Here is a 19,124-nt window from a genome sequence, read left to right as displayed (position 1 = left end):
TTTTTGATCTAGGACATATATAGCTCAGGCCGTAGAGGCACCAGAGGATGCATTGTTTATAATATACCTGAAGCAAATTAATATTATATTAAATTATCAAATCTATTGTATTTTTGAATATTGCCTAGAGGAATACACAAAGGCCCATTGGAGTAGGCATAAAGCAATAAGATACACTTAAGTTTAAAATTTACTTGGCGCCTGTCAGGCGAGTACTTAAGGGTTAAATCTCCATAGTGATAGAGATACATTTACTATAAAGGCGAGTCTTAAATAAGTGCAAATATTTTCAGCGCTGTTATATCTCGATAAAAGAAACAAATGCCTCTTTACCGTTTTCAAATAAGTCCGAATTATTCAAGATTAAAAATTAAAAAAAAAATATTTATTCCTAAATAATTTTGAGAGGCACCAGATTTTCATGGTGCCTCTCAAAATTATTCTATTCAGTCTATTTGCATTCATTTTTGCGTCAAAACCATGGTAATATCAGAGTGAACAAGCAGTTCTGAACGGTTGTTACGGTTATATATTTTAAAGGGGAATTAATTTTCTTATATTTATTTTAATTGATATATCTTGACAAAATGGTGAATGTGGTGATTTATTATTTTGTTTATAACCTTGAAGATGGCACGTTAATAAAATATAACAATACATTTCTTAATACATATTAATTATTTATTTATTTTCTATTTACAAGTAAAGTAAATGTGCATTAACTTTAAATCATAATTTAACTTCATATTGTTGTATTTTTTAGCCAAATGTAATATTTTGTAAATAATATCTTTGACTCGATCTTGAGGTATTATTCTTCAGGTTATGGAAGGGTAAATGCATCGTGTAAAGACTTCTTATTTATCTAAAATAACGTTAATTAAAGTAATATTAATAATAACCACTTTATATACTTACTTTTGGTATTTGTTTACTTCTGTTCAAGTGGAAATATTCATTGCATTTTGTTAGTTGTTTGGTTGCTACTATGGAGGGCTTAAAAAAGGAGATTTATCGGCAATGGGCAAATTTGAAATTTCTGTCCCCACTTTTAAGCAGCTTCCTCGGTTTGACAGCAGAGGCACTGCGATCGACTGGGATACTACATTTTCATTGTTAGTATACGATTTAATTGTGTTTTTAATAAAATTTATAGTTAATTTACTGAATTTTTAGCAGTACAACAATGAGTCGTGGTAGAAATTGCTTTGTACCTGGCTGTACAAGTGGGAATCCCAATAAAAACAAGGCAAATAAAGAACGGGGTGAAAGAAACCCAAGCCTTTTCAAAGCTCCTAATGTAAGTAGTATGACTATTTATTTATAAAAATTATGGATAGATGTTAAGAAAAACATTAAAATTATATACTGTCAGTGTACAGATTAAATTATAAACCAAATTAATAGGAAATATAGCCTAAAATCAACATATGTGTATAACATAACCTAGGAGGCCTTGTTATAAAATTAAAATAATTTAATACTTACTAGGTGCTAAAATTACCTGTTGACATGTACCTATATTAACCACAGTTTGAACAGTGCTATTGAAAGTGAATATTAAATATTTATACTTCAAGATCGTATTCTCAAAATAACAGCTTTAATAGTGAAAAATGTTTTTTTTTATTTTATTTAACAATTATATATCTTTTATTAGGATCCTAGCTTGCTACAGCAGTGGCAAAAGGCGATACCCAGATCAGACAAGACACTTAGCAGCAAAGATGCTGTTTGTGAACTACATTTTCTAGATGAAGATATTTTGACTCATTATGAGATCAAATTAACTGACGGAACTATCAGTAGAATTGAGCGGGGTAGACCATTATTAAAGGAGGGTTCAATTCCAAGAATTTTTCCTAACCTGCCTTCATATTTCTCTAGTAATAAAAGAAAGAGGAAACCACCATGTGTAAGGAGTGAAGCAACTGAAAAAGTTTCTAATTCAAAAAAAGTAAAAGGTCTGCCTATTAATCATGTTGAAAATCAAACTTCAGAACCTAACTTTGAGAATGAGAATGAAATTCTATATTATTATATTATATTTTATTTATTAAATTTAGTGGAATTAGTTAATAGAAACAAAAGTTGTAATGTATTAATATTGCTAAATAAATATTTATATGATGAAATAAGTCAGCGTATATACATATTCACAACTCTGTATTTTTGTGCTTTTGAAATAAACTGAGTACATTATTTATTCATTAATATTTTATTTACAAACCTACCTTATATTAATAAAGTGAATATCAATAGAAAAACCTTTACAATTATTAGGTGACATTGAATATAATATATCTTGAATTTAATTGTCTACGAAACAGTGACAATTTGCAAAACTTTGCTAATGACATTAAAACTTACAATTCAACGCTAGAAAAAACGCTATTGAACACAGGAAACGTTTCAGCTCAATATACCTACTCTCTAGTTTCAGCTATAAAAAGTTATGGAATAGATAACACCGATCAAAGGGTGCAATGGTAACGTTCGTCTTCAGTTTCCATTTATGATTAAGTTATTCCTGATAAAATACTCTTAATTTTCGTTATTCAATCTGTCAATCGCCATAAAACCACTACTAGTTCGAAAGATTTTAATGTTTATTAAAATGGTATCACACTAAACTGCATGTAAACATGTCAATTTCAAATGTTTTAATGAAAAACTATGAACCTTTAAACTGCATCAACAAAACTATTAATAAAACACTAACACAATCACACCATAAACTATTTCATTCGCATTTCTCATCAAGAAACAATTACTGTTTACATCAAATCAAAGGTTGAACTGGTGATAAATTTGTTGCTGGAACTTCTATCTTTTTTGTACAACAGTTCTAGGGAAGATTTATTTTAGCAGCTTATATGTTTCTTCGGTCGTGTATGCACTAAAAAGAACCACATAATAAAACATTTTTATAATATCAACTTAGGAAAAGGATATATTAAACCGGCATCTAATATAACCTAACTAACTTTTCAAACTCAAATTTAAGGTTTTGTATTCACAATTTTAGCCACGCACATTGCTCAATTAGAAAAACCACGTTTCTAAAAGCTAACTCTGGTAAAAATATGCCCAAATATTAACTTGGCTCTATAATTTATAACAAAATAGTTATTCTTGCCATAAGAAGCTGTGTATTTCTAGTATCCCAATCATCACAAGCGCCCCTAACGGCGATTTTCGAACTTCATTTAGATCTCAAAAACTGGGCCCATAATTTTTGCGTTCGATTCGCCTCCTCCTTTTAGACTCCATAGTTGCTACAAAGGGAAACCATATTATATTAATTATATTATACGAAACGATGTACCAAAAACCAAACCTTTTTAATAACAATAATACCTTCAATAATTATTATTAATAAATAATCTGATTGTGATTTTTGTTTAGATTAATTAATTTGTGGTTAGGGCAGAAACGTCAAATCATCAACGGGTATAACGGTGTTGCCAGCTTCTTGAAGTTTTCTTAAATCATATTTCACCTCATTCATATTTAGTCTCTAAATAATTAATTTTAGTGTTTAACTTATTTTAATACTTTTATTTATTAATGATCTTAAACTCTTATCAATTGTATCTAGTTGTAATTGCATTTAACTTATTATTATTGTTTGATTTATTATTAAGTTTCTTTTATTATCGGATTACTCCTGGCAACATTGGTACTTAACTGGTTGCGGATGTACCTAGGGATTTTATAGCTAAATTTATATCAGGAGGGGGTTTCGATATTAAAATTCCAAGCGCCCACCTGTCTGGTGATTTCCTTTCTTTTCTTTTCGGCACGCTGGCAGTGAAGTCACGTTTTGAGTTGAAAAATCCTTTCATTTGATTTTGGGAAAGGTTAATAATTCTCCACGTTTAATTGATATTATTTATATCATACAGCTACGGCTGGATTGAGACGAAACTAATAGCGTTGCATCTTTTGTATTATTTCCAAGGAAATCACCCACAGTTTGGGTAAGTTAATTTTGGTTTATTAATTATCACGTGGGAAAAATTTTTATTGGGTTAATTTTAAATTAGGCACCTTGGTTTGGTTTTTCTTTTTACGCACCAACTTGATTCCACGAGGGTTTTCACGACTGGCTAGCGAGGTTCCTGTTCAAACCAATTGATCAGCTAAGGGGAAGCCACGTGGTTGGGCCTTCTGGTTGTGCGGCAGATCCTGGCGTAGGGGATTTTTTTGGGACCCTTACGAATAAAAGCTAAGTACCAAACTCTTTATTAGCTCCCTCTCGTTCCTGCGTACTTAATAAATATTGTACCTATTTTTTTTGTTGCTTCTGATTAGTTTTAGTTAAAGACCATTTATTTAGTAATTATAAGTATCATTTATATCGTGGGTACCCCGTTTTTCATTTATATTAAATTTTAGTAGAGTAGGTAATTTTTTAGTCTAGGTTACACTAACTGGTCATCTAACGGGTAACCAGTATTATCAATTATTGCAAATATTTAATTTATAATATAGTCATTTTAATTTCTCTATATTATTGTAATAATTATTTAAACCATTTTAAATTGTATTGTTTCAAATGATGAGCTACCCTACATCTGAATAAACGTCTGTCTTGTTAATTTGTGTTTTATTGTGTAATTACATTGAACTAAAATTTGGTGTTTTATATAGGTACAATTTTGAACCCACCTCCCAAACGGGAAGGTAGCACGGTTTTCTAAAATATACACTGAAATTTAATATAAAATGCACGATTTTCAACATCTCTTATTTGCAAAAAAAATCATAGACGTGTTTCTGGGGAGGAAATATACCAGCTCTGAAAATATTTGCACTTTTATGCAGGGCCGGCGGAAGGAAAATATTGAGACCGGGCGAGTACCCTCTCTGGCGCCCCACCCCCCCTTAACATTTATTATAACTCTCTTTTTCCTTCAGTCCTATACTTTAACTGCAACTAAGCATATTTATGCTACTTTAACAATAAATTTTCACTTAAAGATATACTTCAAAATTCTTCTCTTTGTTCAATCTTTGTCTGCGATTGTTGTTTTTTCTACACTGGGTGGCGTCGCGAAAGTGACTCATTCCTATAATTTTTTTTAGATAATAATCGAGTTTTGGTATGTTAGTATTTTTTATTCTTAATCTAAGGTTAGTATATGACATACGTGAGGCTTGATTGACGTATTAAAAAATTGCTTGCTTCATCCACTTTACCGTAGATGGAGCTAAGAAGGCTTAGGTAGGGTATATATAATAAATGAACAAAAATACGAGTAGCGGAAAAAGGGGCAAAAAAAACCTACATATATGCTTATTCTCTGCAATAAGTTCATCAGACTGAAGGGGACAGCCATTCGACGACCGGTTTCGGAGATTTTTCTCCATTGTCAGGCCGACTTTGCTGTAACCCTCGATCTGACCAACGAAAAGCAGAGAATAGCATTTGAGTACAATAAGTACTACTATGGCAAGAGTGCTAGACGCTCTACGCCATCTAGCGGTAGCCGTGACAATCACAGATCGTACCGCCAAAATTCAAAACCAGCGGCCTACTGGACAAACATGCTTGCTTCATCCACGTTACCGTAGATGGAGCTAAGAAGGCTTAGGTAGGATATATATATATATATATATATATATATATATATATATATATATATATATATACAGGGTGTCCCAGAAATAAGTGCAGATATTTTAACTGGTACTATAGTTCAACCCCAGAAACACGCCTATGAGGTTTTTTTTGCGAAAAAAAAATGTTGAAAATTTTATATATTTCTTGACATTTTCCGGAAAATGTTGAAAAACTTTTGAGTGCCACTGTTCACATCCCGGGAAATTCGTTTGCCGGGCATAGAGAGAATGTCGGAGAGAATGCAACGTTGCCACCTCCTACCATACCCACATTCTGTATATTTATCTTACTGATGGGAATAATCGAATTATTTTCACCATCGAATAATTAGTAATAATTCATATTTCACAATCGAATTAATAATTCAAATTATTTAGTAGTATTATAAATTTAACCTAAAAATAAATTCGTCCCAGCTAGTGCTCGTCTAGGGGCTATTTTAAACAAATCTGAACCATTGCCATACCTATATTCTATCACTGAATAAAAAATAAAAAAAATATTCTTTATTCAATGGATTCTATTAACTGTGCCGAAGCCGTTTAATAAATTAAACCATAATTTAAAGTTTTAAATTTAAAAGTGCCGAGTTTATGATTGTTTCAATTCCTATTGAAAAACTCATATCTAAAATAAAAGCTTCTTCTAAAACGATATAAGTATGTCCTTGTTTACGTGCGGTTCGTATTTCTTTTTATTTTATCAGTTGCAATCAATAGTTATTTAGATAAAAGAAGAAAATTAATTTTAGTGTTCGGCAGGTGTTCGGTGAAATTTGGGTGAGATGGAAATAAACCAAATAAAAGGTAGTATTGTTCTTTTCCTTTCTGACGAAATGAAAATTTTTCACTTAAACTGACTTATCCTACGTGTATAGATACAGATATAAATAATATACTGATTTTTATCTCGATTATATCGAAAAGATTAATTCGAATTAATTTAGTTTAAATTACTATCGATTAGTCGATTATTTAATATCGAATTTCCCACCACTGTGCTAGTTTATCTATAATTCACAAATAAACGAAGATTTGATGAATTTTATTCATTAGTTAAGATTGCTCTACCTTAAATCATATGAAGAGAAACGCGCTATGCGTTTTAAAAAAGAATTTTACAGGTGGAAAGTAAAAAAAGAGAGCGTAAAAGATAACAGTGGATAAACAATTATTATAGGCCTTCTTTTTTCGCCATCTTAGGATATATTTTCAATCGTTTCAAAAACAATTATTAACTTTTAATATTTATTAGAGCTTACCCTTTTGATGAGAAGTGTTTTTTTTATCCAGCACACATAAAACGCAAAACACTATACAACACATATCTATTAACTGAAACCATCCAAAACCTATCCATGCCTATCACTTTTAAAATATTATTTAAAATTTTTCACATGATAATAATCAAACACTAAACTCATAAATACAATAAAAAGTGTTAAAAAACTTGCTTTAATAACTATTTATATCCGGCGACTGATGGTAGAAAGACATTCCGGGGTTTCCTTCGACATTTCTTCGAAACCGACGCAACCCCAACGACGATTTCGAAAACACTGAATGAATTACAAAATACAAATTTTTATTTGGGAATTTTTGACTTAGCGTCCTCTATTGAACTGATGTATTACTATTATGGGTCAATGTTTTGGTGGTTGTATAAAGATAGATAAATCAATTTTCTAAATGTTTAAGGTATGGAGTAGGGGTGTCCCAAAAATAAAAATAAAAGTATTTTTTTAATTGTTTCATTAAATAAAATCAATAGAATTTCACGTTATCTAAAATATAAAATTGGGAAGCCCGACAAAAAATCTGACAACTGATATCAAAGTATAAACAAACATCGGGCGCATCGGCACCGACACTTAACACTTAATTTTTTCAAATTCATTGCTAGATGGCCTTTTTCTAGGGATGCACTGCAAAAAAATAAATTATACAAAAAAAAAAAAAAACTAAAGTGTTTTTCTTATTCTAAACAATAAATAAACCCTGTAAACTGTTGTAAATAAAATAGTTTTTTTTTATTAAAAAAAAAAGAATCGATTATACCCAAAGCATCGTTTGATAAAATCACGTCGATTTGATAAAAATCGATCTTCGATTAAAAACGATTTGAAAGAGCGGAAACCATCCTTCTACAATCCCTAGTAGGGTGTAGTTTAAGTTCTTTGTTTAAGGGTTATTCGCAATCGTGGGTTTAAAACTCGCACAAAACGAACAGAAAACAAACAAAAAACAATGCAAACAATGGCCAAATAAACCTGTTAAAAAGTACTTTTAATTTTATTCAACAAATGATAAATAATTTCAATAATTCAGTTGGTATAAGCGCAGAAGAGTTTTTTTTTGATGAGATTATAATGTTGGGTGTAAAATAGTGGAGAAATGAGTAAAACAGTTTTAAATGTCTTAATAAATTCGTTTTTTTTTTTTTTTTTTTTTTTTTTTTTTATTATTTTTACCTGTGAAAAATTATGTAATTTTAAGGAAAATAATTCACTTTAATTATGTATTAGAAAATCATTAATCTTAAATTAAGGATGCACAATGGGAAAAAGGGCCAAATTGGGTAAATCACAATACATGATAAGTAATATATTACATATAACAAGAAATACATTAAATCAAAAATCTCACTAACATGTTGTAATTAATGTACTTTTCCTGTGGTTATAATTACTATAATAGTTTTGTGTTACATGAAAATAATTATCCAATTTATTATGCATTAATTTGTTAGTGTCATCGTTATTGATAGCTTGATTACCAGTCAAATAGTTTCGATGTTTTCTATACTATGAATAAAATTTGATCTGATTAGATTTATTCAGAAGTAAATATATTATCTGCAAAATATTATTAAAAAAAAAAAAGATTATTTTTAAAACAAACCAAGAAGTTCTCTTCAGACAAGTTCTGGTCTGAAATTGCAAAATAATTAACGAAAATTTTGTCGTTAAAAAAATAACATGTAGTTTTCTTAAATTCATAAAATCATATTATTGATTGTTAATTCTAGGTAATGTATCGAGCATATATTATGCAAGGAAATATTATTGAGAAAAAGGTAAACTACTACAAAGTGCTCAAATTTCTTAGGAAAGTTATGCGATATACCTAATATTATTAGAGCTGTAACAATGTTCAAGTGAACCATACTTACAAAGGTTCGAGCATTAGGGATTTATCTATTCGGGTACTCTTCGGAATAAGTCTCCGAGCTTCTACAGTGCTTTCCTCTGCCAGAAAGTACCTATATATGCTCTTAGCATATCCACCTTCTTCGGATTTGTATACTCCATCGCGATTTGCCTATACCGATACCGATTACCGACACAAAAATATGCACTAACGAACATTTCACAACACTTTAAACACAATCTCCGATCACTTTCTCGAATTTTAAAAGCTCGATAATATTAGAAATTAGACCGATTTCTAATAGTGTACATGTGTACATGCTTTGTGTACATGCAACAGAACACACTAAAGAAGAACGCTAACTCCCATGCATTTTTTAGTTTCAAAACGGTTTCAAATTTGTAAAGAAATCTGTAATCTGTATATTGAAGTGGTGCCATCTAGCCACCCATGAAAGTAACAAAGGTGGCGGCAAATTTAAATAGATGCAATTTATTTTTAAGCAAGACATATTGACTTGTTCGCCAGTTAGAGCCAATCAGATTTCTACAAAATAATGTGTAGTCATCTGATTGGTCCCAAGTTAGCAAACAAGTCAAATGGTATAAAACAAGGATTTATATATAAAGGTTAAACCAGATTAAACTATTGTAAAGTGTTAAATGGTTTACTTATATCATTTATGTGTATAAAAACCTACAATAAATAATTTATTTTAATTTACAGAAAATTATACCATGAAACATTTTACAAACAAATAAAACAACAGATTAAAAAGTATAATAAGCCCCATTATAGTACCAGATTTAGAACTAACATAACAAATATCGTTGGAATACAAGAAAGTGACGTCCATTAGAAACAATGTTTATTTACGTGTATTTTTTTACATATGGACTTGAACAATTGTGTAATATCACATTGTGGAGTTTATGTACAAAAATATGGAGTTGATCAATTTTTTTTTGTAAAGTATGGCGTTGTAAATATTACATTGTTAAAAATAAAATTCACGAATATTTGGACTTGGTTAGGTTACCTCACCTCACTTTCTCGGATTATTAAATAAAATTGTTAGATAAATCAAAAACCTTTAACTTAAACCTTACCTTAATAAAGATCTTAAAAAATCAAACACAAAACAAAGTTCAAAAAAATTCCAAAAATACAAAATCCACAGTTCTAAAATGAAGATTGCAAAAACACAGCCAAACAACCAGAAAACAGCGAAACGCACATTTCCGTTCAACGGCAAAACACAACTGAAGAGGAAGGAGGAAGCCGGAAACGGAAAACTGATTTAACATACAGAACAATGACAGAACATAATTAATAGGCCTATTTAGGCAACTATAAAAACAATTTTGTACGCAATTGTTAGGCAACTAGAAAAATTAAAATAAAAATACGCCATCTAGCGCCCCAGGAAATTACTACCCCAAAAACAAATCGTTCAAGGTCGTATATCTCAGTTGACTGGCCCTGGTACATGCGATTAATAATGTCGTTAATATAATACAGGAATCTGTAATTTTCTCCCCACCGCCCATTTCATTGGAAAAAACGGCGGCAAGTTTTCTGCTTTTGAAATTACGATCGATGGCATTTTATTGTATAAAATTGGATGGTAAATGGCATCGATCTTAATTTCTCAGGCAATTTCACGTCTTAGCAGGTATACTTATTTTTTATCAAAAAGCTTTATAGAAAAAAATAACTGAACATGTTAGTAGCTTTATTACTAATTAAACTATTCGAAACATGTTCTGATATTACTAAAAATTTAAGTAAAAAATATAGCAAATTTTATAGTTTGACGACGTTATAATTAACAATAGGCAAATGGAAAAAATTACCTAACTACATATTAGAGACATAATTCCATACCTAGAAATACCGTATGGTCGAAAAAAACGGCGTCAGAATGGCTTAATAACGGTCGGTGACATTCTCCATAAAATTTTGCACATAAATTGGCAAAAGCGATCTTTATATCATAGCCATCGCTGACATATTTTTCACGACCATAATGTATTTCCCATTAATCGCCATGGTGGCAATACTAATTTATATTTAAGATATATAAATGTGTATAAACTAGGTATTTTATTAGCAATCATATTTAAGCTATTATGACTCATATCATATTCTAATTATTTGAAACTTGAAACATAATATTTTATTATATTATATTATATTCATGTAACTAAATTTTCTAATATTAATAACTCTCTGATAATAAAAAACAAGAGTGTGTTTTGAAAAAGTAAAGCATAATTACTGTGTATTGACTTTATTGTGAAAAGCAACCTATTTGAAACACATTTACGTAACTACAGAATAGTTTAAAAAAGAACTTACACACATGTTTTTTTAGTCTATTTTCTTTATTATATTTGAAAACTACAGTCCCCCTACCAATACATAAAAACATTTATATTCAAATATACTCTAGATAGAGCTCAATTTTATATATGAAATAGAATTTTGTTCACACATAAACTACTGTATGATCGAGAAAAAACAGCGGCGTCAACGATGGCTATGAAATGAAGGTCGGCATCGTGCCATAAATTTATATAGGAAATGTCATTGATCGTCATTTCCCAGCCAACTGGGCGCCGTTTTTTCGATCATATAATTTATGTATTTTATTCTTTAATTTTAATTACTACAAATGGTCTTGATATTTTCCTTTTGAATACATATATTCTTGTTACTCTCTTTCATCTTTGTCTCTAATATACAGATGCATTACAATTTGTTGTTAGTATATTTATGTAGTCATTTCATAAATCCTAAAAATAAAAAAAAAATGGTTATAACATGCTTTTCAGATATCCATATCCACAATATTCTGTATGTAAATATGTTCAATTTTTAATAACCCATTCACTAAATGAGATTGTGAGACAACATACAGGTAGCTGTTTAAATAATTTTCAATCTTTGTATGTAATAATAGATTTCACATATTATATGCATTACACATTATGCATTACCTGCAATAATAAAAGATATTTTCTTTAAAGTGTATAATTCTGTCTAACACACTTCTAATAAAGTATACTCTGACTCTTTGAACATTTGTTACAACTTCTAATAATTAGGTATATCGATAACTTCCTAAGAAATTTTGTTAGCACTCTTAGTTAGTTTACCATTTTTCTCAATATATTGTGCATAATATATGACTCGATACATTCACCTAGAATAAAATCAATAATATCATTTATGAATAGAAAACTACATGTATAACTCTTTCGTTAATATTTGCAATTTCAGACCAGAACTTGTCAGAAGAGAGAACTTTCTTAGTTTGTTTAAAAATATCTTACATAACATAAATTTACATCTAATTAATCTAATCAGATTAAATTTTTCTTCAAAATATAGAAAACATCGAAACTATTTGACTGGTAATCGAGCTATCAATAAGCTGACTCTAAAATTTAATGCATAATTAAATTGGATAATTATTTTCATATGAAACAAAACATACTTAATAGACCACAGGGAGTACATAATAACAGTGTTACTGAGATTTTTGATTTATAGTATTGCTGATATTTGTAGATCTATTATTGTATTGTGATTACAATTGCCTTCTTCTCAATTGATGCATCCCGAATTTAAGATTGCGATTTTCTAATACATAATTAAAGTGAAATTATTTTTCCTACCATTACATAATTAATTTCTTCCTACCATTAGGTAGATACCTGAAAGGTTAATAAATTAAAAACAATTTATTAAGACATTTAAACTGTTACCTCATTTCTCACATATTTTGACACCAAACATTATAAATAAATCAAAAATATTCATTATACCAGATTATATGATATTTCATTTTTGAATAATAAAAGTACTTTTTTACAGGTTTATTTGGCATTGTTTGCATTGTTTTTTGTTGTTTTCTGATTTGTTTTTGTGCGAGTTTAATAACCCACGATTAACCTTAAACATAACCTTAAACTACACACTATACTAGGGATGTACGATTCGAATCGTTTATTATCAAATCGACGTGATTTTATCATACGATTTTTTGGTATAATCGATCTTTTTTTTTTTTTTTAAATAATTTTATACAGTTTAGAATATTTATTTGTTAAATTTAGAATAAGAAAAAACACTTTAGTTTTGCTGGAATATTTGTTTGCAGTGCATCCATAGTAAAGTATCTGTGGAACTGAAAACAGCGTTGCGCCAGCACAAGCGAACCGATTATCCCCAACAAACCTAGGGTGATTCCACACAATTCCACACATGTATTTTTAGGTCGATTTTGAAACATTGACACTAATGACAGTTGACAGTCTTGAGTAGGTATTGACCATATGACCAACGTATTAAAATTGCAATAAAAATTTTAAGATTTATTTAGGAAAAACAAACATAAAACATATATAACTAATCCTAAAAAGTTATAAAAATGGTAACTATTATAATTTTATTTTTTCCAAATGTTAGTGGATAACATTTCTTTATCGGGTTCAAATTTAAGAATTCCACCATTTAATTTGATACCCTGTTTAGTATGTAGTAGGGCTTCCATAGTGGAATTATCTAAATTTACCCTGGTATCGGTTTTTATGTCATTTAAAGAACTAAATATTCTTTCTACCGACGCATTAGAAAATGGAAGAATAAGTAAAAAAGATATAACCACTTTCAAATTTGGATATAAAATTTCGTTGATCGTATTTTTAAATCAAACACTTTGACCCAATATTTTTCGGCACTTTCAATGGGTAATTGTAAACCATGTTCTGCAAAATTCAATAATGCATGGGCCTTCCACTCGCTATCGAGCTCCTGGGGGTCCACATATTCTCTTAAAATAGGAAACCTTTCAAGACCTATATAGCTCATAGTTTTTCAAATGATTATTATAACGGATCTAGTATTTTATAAAAGAAAAACATTTTTTTTTTTTTTTTTTTTTTTTAATTTCACTAACCAGTTTAATATAAAAATTGAGGCAGCTTGTATAAAATCGCAACAGGTCCTCTTTAGAAACATGATCTTTAACATTACTTAAAGATTCTGTGGCTTGTATGCCTAAATACATGTTTTCATGCTCCACAAAAGAATGTGGATTTTCATGATTAATTTGAAAAATATTTTTTATGTTTTCTAACTGACATCTTTATAAATTTGAACATAAAGTTTTTAAAAGGGACTCTGTTTCGGGTTTCAGCCTATGTAACAAGGGGCTTTCGGTCTGGAATAAAATATTAAAATTATTTAGAATACCAAGCACGTAGGACATAAACTCTAAATAGATACGGGTAAACTTGTTTTTGATGATAGAAAGCATATCCTCAGTTGTCCTTGAGTGATCCGTAAATACTAAATCAGTAAGATAGGCTTCTAGAGCATCAAATTGTTCTAAGAATCTATCGACGCAGCCTTGCATTGAAAGCCATCTTGTATTAGAAAGGAGTTTTATTTTGTGGAATTGAACGTTAAAAAATTTTGAAACTCCTGAAATTTTTCTTGCCTGCATGCGCTCCTACTAAAATGAGCCCCCACGTTACGCAGAAGATCCTCTATAGACCTCGGTAAGTTAAGACAGGCTTTTGATGATGCCAAGTGAATTAAATGACAAGAGCACTTTATGCAACAAATATTTGGAAATTCAATTTTTAATCGCGATACAACCGAATTATTTTCTCCAAACATTACATTAGTAGTATCGGAGGAATATCCTACCAAGTTTGAAAACGGTATATCTTTTTTAGCGATTACATCTTTTAATGTATTGAAGAGAGTTTCTGCATCTCCATTTGGAACCTCAACCATATCAAAAAATCTAGTTCAATGACTCTTTAAAAATATAATGGTAAGGCACATTGTTTAGAAGTACTCTTGTCCGTAGTTTCATCCATAATTATGGAAAAAAAACAGCCGGGTTTCTGAAGTTCAGCACTAAGTTGTTTCTTAAATTGTTTGCCTAATGCTTCCCTCACACACGCCGCTGCTTTGGTCCTTTTTAAGTTGAGGTCTTTAGCGATTTGCGAGTCTGGAAAAATATTAGAGCATAATGGCGCAAGAGTATCCATAAGTAGAAATGGCAGGTTGTTAGAGGCAAGAAGACCACATAATTTTATTTCAGCTCGTTTAGTGGCCTCTCCTCCCCGCTTTGTCAATATATCTGTTATTTTGGAATTACCCGCAATTTGTCTAATATTGTTTTGATGCCTTTCAGTTGACTCATGTCTATATAAGTCTTTTTTATGGGCAACTAAAGACATGTTACATGCCTTGCAAAAGGCATACTCGTTTTTATTATTGGTTGTGGTTTCTAGTTTAATAAGCCAGTCTTTGAACTTTGGCTCCTGCAACCATGAATTAATAAATTTGTAATATAAATATTAAAAAAATTTTAATTTCTTTTTTGAAGGTTTTTTATTCTGGGATTCGCCCTAAAACACAAGTTTAAAAGCCAAGTTTGTTTATGATAAAATAAATTTTTGACACCTCTAATTGAGTTGTTTTTAACGTCGATTCTACTGAGCTACATGAAGCAATCTTCTCATTGTCACTGATCTAAAAATGTTAATTTTGTTTATTTTGATTTTAGGATATACCTTGTTAACAGGTTTTTCAATGCAAATTAAATGTTTATAATTTTTTTAAAGTTTTTTTTTTTTTTATAAAATATAAAATACCATGTCATACCTAATAACCATATTAAACTAACCTCTACATCTATTAGATTTTGATCGTCTAATTCAGGCCTACTTGCAGTGTTTCCATTATCCTAAAAGATTGAATTTATTATACCGTATGATCGAAAAAACGGCGTCAGTTGGCTGCGTAATGAAGATCGATGATATTTCCCATAGAAATTTACATAAATGACATCGATCTTCATTTCATAGCCATCGTTGACGCTGTATTTTTCGATCATATTATTATAATTGTTAATACCACTTTATTATGCAATGCTAATATTGCTAACCCATAATGCCAGGTAAAACTAACCTCCACATCCATTACATTCTGATTCTCTGCATCTAATTCAAGACTATTAATTGTTAATTTTGGCTTCTTAATTAACCAGTTATCCATGTTTAAAATGCAGAAAGGCTAAGTAAAGTATATGCCTACACCCGTTCCCTTTTTTCTACGCCGCGCCGTCGCCTTATAACAATGAAAAATAAAACAAAAACTAGATTCACTTACTTTTCGATTGGAATAATGTAGTTTAAACTAGAATTACCTATAAATAAAGGACCTAGTAAAACACTTACCACACAATTTTTAGCTAAACACCTGTGCTAAACACGTACAACCTAGAACCTAACACCTATGGAGTGCTCCACAGGAGTGCACAGCAGGAGTGCTCCACAGACCAAGAGTGCTCTAACCTGTGGATCCCATACGTCCAAAACACCATACGTCTTTGTCTAACGTTTAAAATTTAAAATTCTTTTAGAGGGTGCATTGGGCACTGAGTTATATTTCTATCATTTATTAAGTAGTGTTATTAAAAAGAGACGAGGCGATTTCGTTATACATAGTTATAGCACGCACGGTAGATGGCAGTACATGCTATTCATACGCGGCCCGTTTCGCGTTTTTAAACTAGAGCCGGGCGATATTTATCGATATTTTGTTTTTATCACTGATTTTAAAACTCTATTTGCTTCGCTTTACAATTTTCTTCTTTTTGAGTATTTAAGTTCCCCACAAAACGCCCACATTTGAGTATTCCCCACCAATTACACACATTCGAGGAAATTCCACACATTTTGTGGAATTCCACACAGATTGGCAACACTGCTGAAAAATTAAGTGCTCGCTGCCGCATGCGCCGATGTTTGTTTATCACTTTGATATCAGGTGTCAGATTTTTGTCGGGGCTTCCCATATTTTTATATTTTAGATAACGTAGAATAACTCTTTGATGTTACCTTAATTCTTTCTTGGGTATACCCTTTCTTGTACTTTTATTTTATTTTTGGGATATCCCTACTCCATACATTAAACATTTAGAAAATTGATTTATCTATCTTTATACAACCACCAAAACGTTGACCCATAATAGTAATACATGAGTCCAGTAGAGGACGCTAAGGTAAAAAATTTCTAAATAAAAATTTATGAGTATAATTCCTTCAGTGTTTTCGAAATCGTTGTCGGGGGTTGCGTCGGTTTTGAAGAAATGTCGAAGAAAACCCCGGACTGTCTACCATCAGCCTCCGGATATAAGTAGTTATTAAAGCAAGTTTTTAACATTTTTTATTGTATTTATGAGTTTAGTGTTTGATTATTATCATGTGAAAAATTTTAAATAATATTTTAAAGTGATAGGCATGTGATAGGTTTGTGATGTTCAGTTAATAGATATTTGGTGTGTATGTGTTTACGTATATGTGTGCTGGATAAAAACACTTTCATTAAAAGGGTAGCTCTAACTAAACATTAAAAGTTATAATTGTTTATTGAAACGATTGAAAAATATTTCCTAATATGGCGAAAAAAGAAGCTATAATTGTTAAGATTTATTTTTCAGTTTACTCCACTGTAAATATTTAAATAATAAATAATAATAAAAAAATTGCGCGTTTCTCTAGAATTAGTAGAGCAATCTACACTAATATGAATAAATTTAAAATTTAAAAAAAAAAAAAAAACAAAATAATTTAATTTATAGATAAACATGCAGAATGTGGGTATGGTAGGAGGTGGCAACGTTGCATTCTCTCCGACACTCTCTATGTCCGGTAAACGAATTTCCCGGGGAGTGAACAGTGGCACTCAAAAAGTTTTTAACATTTTTCGGAAAATAAAGAAAAATATAAAATTTTCAACATTTTTTTTTTCTAAAAAAACCTCATAAGGCGTGTTTCTGGGTTGAACTATACTACCAGTTAAAATATCTGCACTCATTTCTGGGACACCCTGTATATATATATATATATATATATATATATATATATATATATATATATATATATATATATATATATATATATATATATATATATATATATATATATATATAATAAATGAACAAAAATACGAGTAGCGGAAAAAGGGGCCAAAAAAACCCTACATATATGCTTATTCTCTGCATTAATTTCTAAACACCGAAGAACGTGGATGAAGCAAGCATGTTTGTCCAGTAGGCCGCTGGTTTTGAATTTTGGCGGTACGATCTGTGATTGTCACGGCTACCGCTAGATGGCGTAGAGCGTCTAGCACTCCTGCCATAGTAGTACTTATTGTACTCAAATGCTATTCTCTGCTTTTTGTTGGTCAGATCGACTGTCCACTGGAAAATCAAAATCAACGCAGCAAAAACCCAAACCTTGTTCGTCTCCGGACGAATGAGGCTCCCACTCCCTCCTCCGCTAGTCATAGACGACGAAGAGATCCCTTGGGGGGAAACCGCCAAGTATCTCGGAGTCACACTAGACCGACGGCTATCCTGGATCCCTCATATCGACAAAAAAATTTCTGGTGCCCGTGCCACTTATGCTAGCCTTCATGGCCTCCTCAGCAAAAAGAGCACCCTCTCCCTCTCAAATAAAGTCCTACTGTTCAGAACAGTCATTCGCCCTCAGCTCCTCTATGCAGCCCCAGTATGGTGTAGAGCCTCTGACAGCCAAATCCACAGACTCCAAGTTTGTGAAAACAAAATCCTTCGCTACATTACCAGAGCTCCCTGGTATATACGAAACTCCGACATACGTACTGACCTACGCATCGACCCATCCCCAAATACCTTCGAGATCGTGCCTTGAAGTTCTACGAGAAAATCGGTACTTTCCCCAATAGTACCCTAAAAATATTCGATTACAATCCCGAGGACTATAGAAACTTCAAATACTTCCATTTTTAAAACCATTCTTCTAGACAATTAATTTTGTCCCCCTCTTCTCATAATATAGTCCTCCCATCACCCCACAACACCCCCCTTTTTCTTCCCCACATATTAGCAGGAATAATAGCTGACCATTCTTCGGCGGCTGATTCCTCGGAGGTGGACTTTTTTTAGTGGGTATCAACCGAGTCCCCCACACTGTCTAGGGGTTATTTCTAGGACCGTCTCTCTCGAGATGGTTATGGAAATGATCGCTATTCGTCTATAAAAGATTTTTCAACCACCCCCTCACCAAAAAAAAGAAAATGTTGGTCAGATCGAGGGTTACAGCAAAGTCGGCCTGACGATGGAGAAAAATCTCCGAAACCGGTCGTCGAATGGCTGTTCCCTTCGGTCTGATGAACTTAATGCAGAGAATAAGCATATATGTAGGGTTTTTTTGACCCCTTTTTCCGCTACTCGTATTTTTGTTTATTTATTATTCAATAATTGTTTTTAGTTA

At 31.1% G+C, this 19,124-nt stretch overlaps 1 protein-coding gene and 2 long non-coding RNA genes across 4 annotated transcripts; 2 read left to right on the top strand and 1 right to left on the bottom strand.

The window, feature by feature from the left end:
- The first annotated feature begins 971 nt into the window (after window positions 1-971).
- On the top strand, window positions 972-3,054 carry LOC115879607. 2 transcript variants are annotated; one of them, XM_030896501.1, is made up of 3 exons: window positions 972-1,115; window positions 1,177-1,300; window positions 1,661-3,054. In XM_030896501.1, the coding sequence occupies exons 1-3, from the start codon at window positions 1,021-1,023 to the stop codon at window positions 2,192-2,194; spliced, it is 753 nt and encodes a 250-aa protein (XP_030752361.1). In that variant the 5' UTR covers window positions 972-1,020; the 3' UTR covers window positions 2,195-3,054. The 2 variants fall into 2 exon arrangements, with proteins under 2 accessions (XP_030752361.1, XP_030752362.1); XM_030896502.1 differs by having other exon boundaries at window positions 984-1,115; window positions 1,180-1,300.
- LOC115879609 lies at window positions 2,643-3,272 on the bottom strand. Its single transcript, XR_004049737.1, has 2 exons — window positions 2,988-3,272; window positions 2,643-2,899 (listed from the first exon to the last, which is right to left on the bottom strand). It is a non-coding gene; the product is annotated as an uncharacterized LOC115879609 (long non-coding RNA).
- A 590-nt stretch (window positions 3,273-3,862) lies between these two features.
- Window positions 3,863-4,604, top strand: LOC115879610. Its single transcript, XR_004049738.1, has 2 exons — window positions 3,863-3,983; window positions 4,050-4,604. It is a non-coding gene; the product is annotated as an uncharacterized LOC115879610 (long non-coding RNA).
- The last annotated feature ends 14,520 nt before the right edge of the window (window positions 4,605-19,124 follow it).

The sequence above is a fragment of the Sitophilus oryzae genome, unplaced genomic scaffold (assembly GCF_002938485.1).
Source record: "Sitophilus oryzae breed Bouriz unplaced genomic scaffold, Soryzae_2.0 scaffold_1582_pilon_pilon, whole genome shotgun sequence".
Classification (NCBI taxonomy): domain Eukaryota; kingdom Metazoa; phylum Arthropoda; class Insecta; order Coleoptera; family Curculionidae; genus Sitophilus; species Sitophilus oryzae.
The sequence above is the reverse complement of the archived record's forward strand: the minus strand, read 5'-3'. Positions and strand labels throughout refer to the sequence as shown.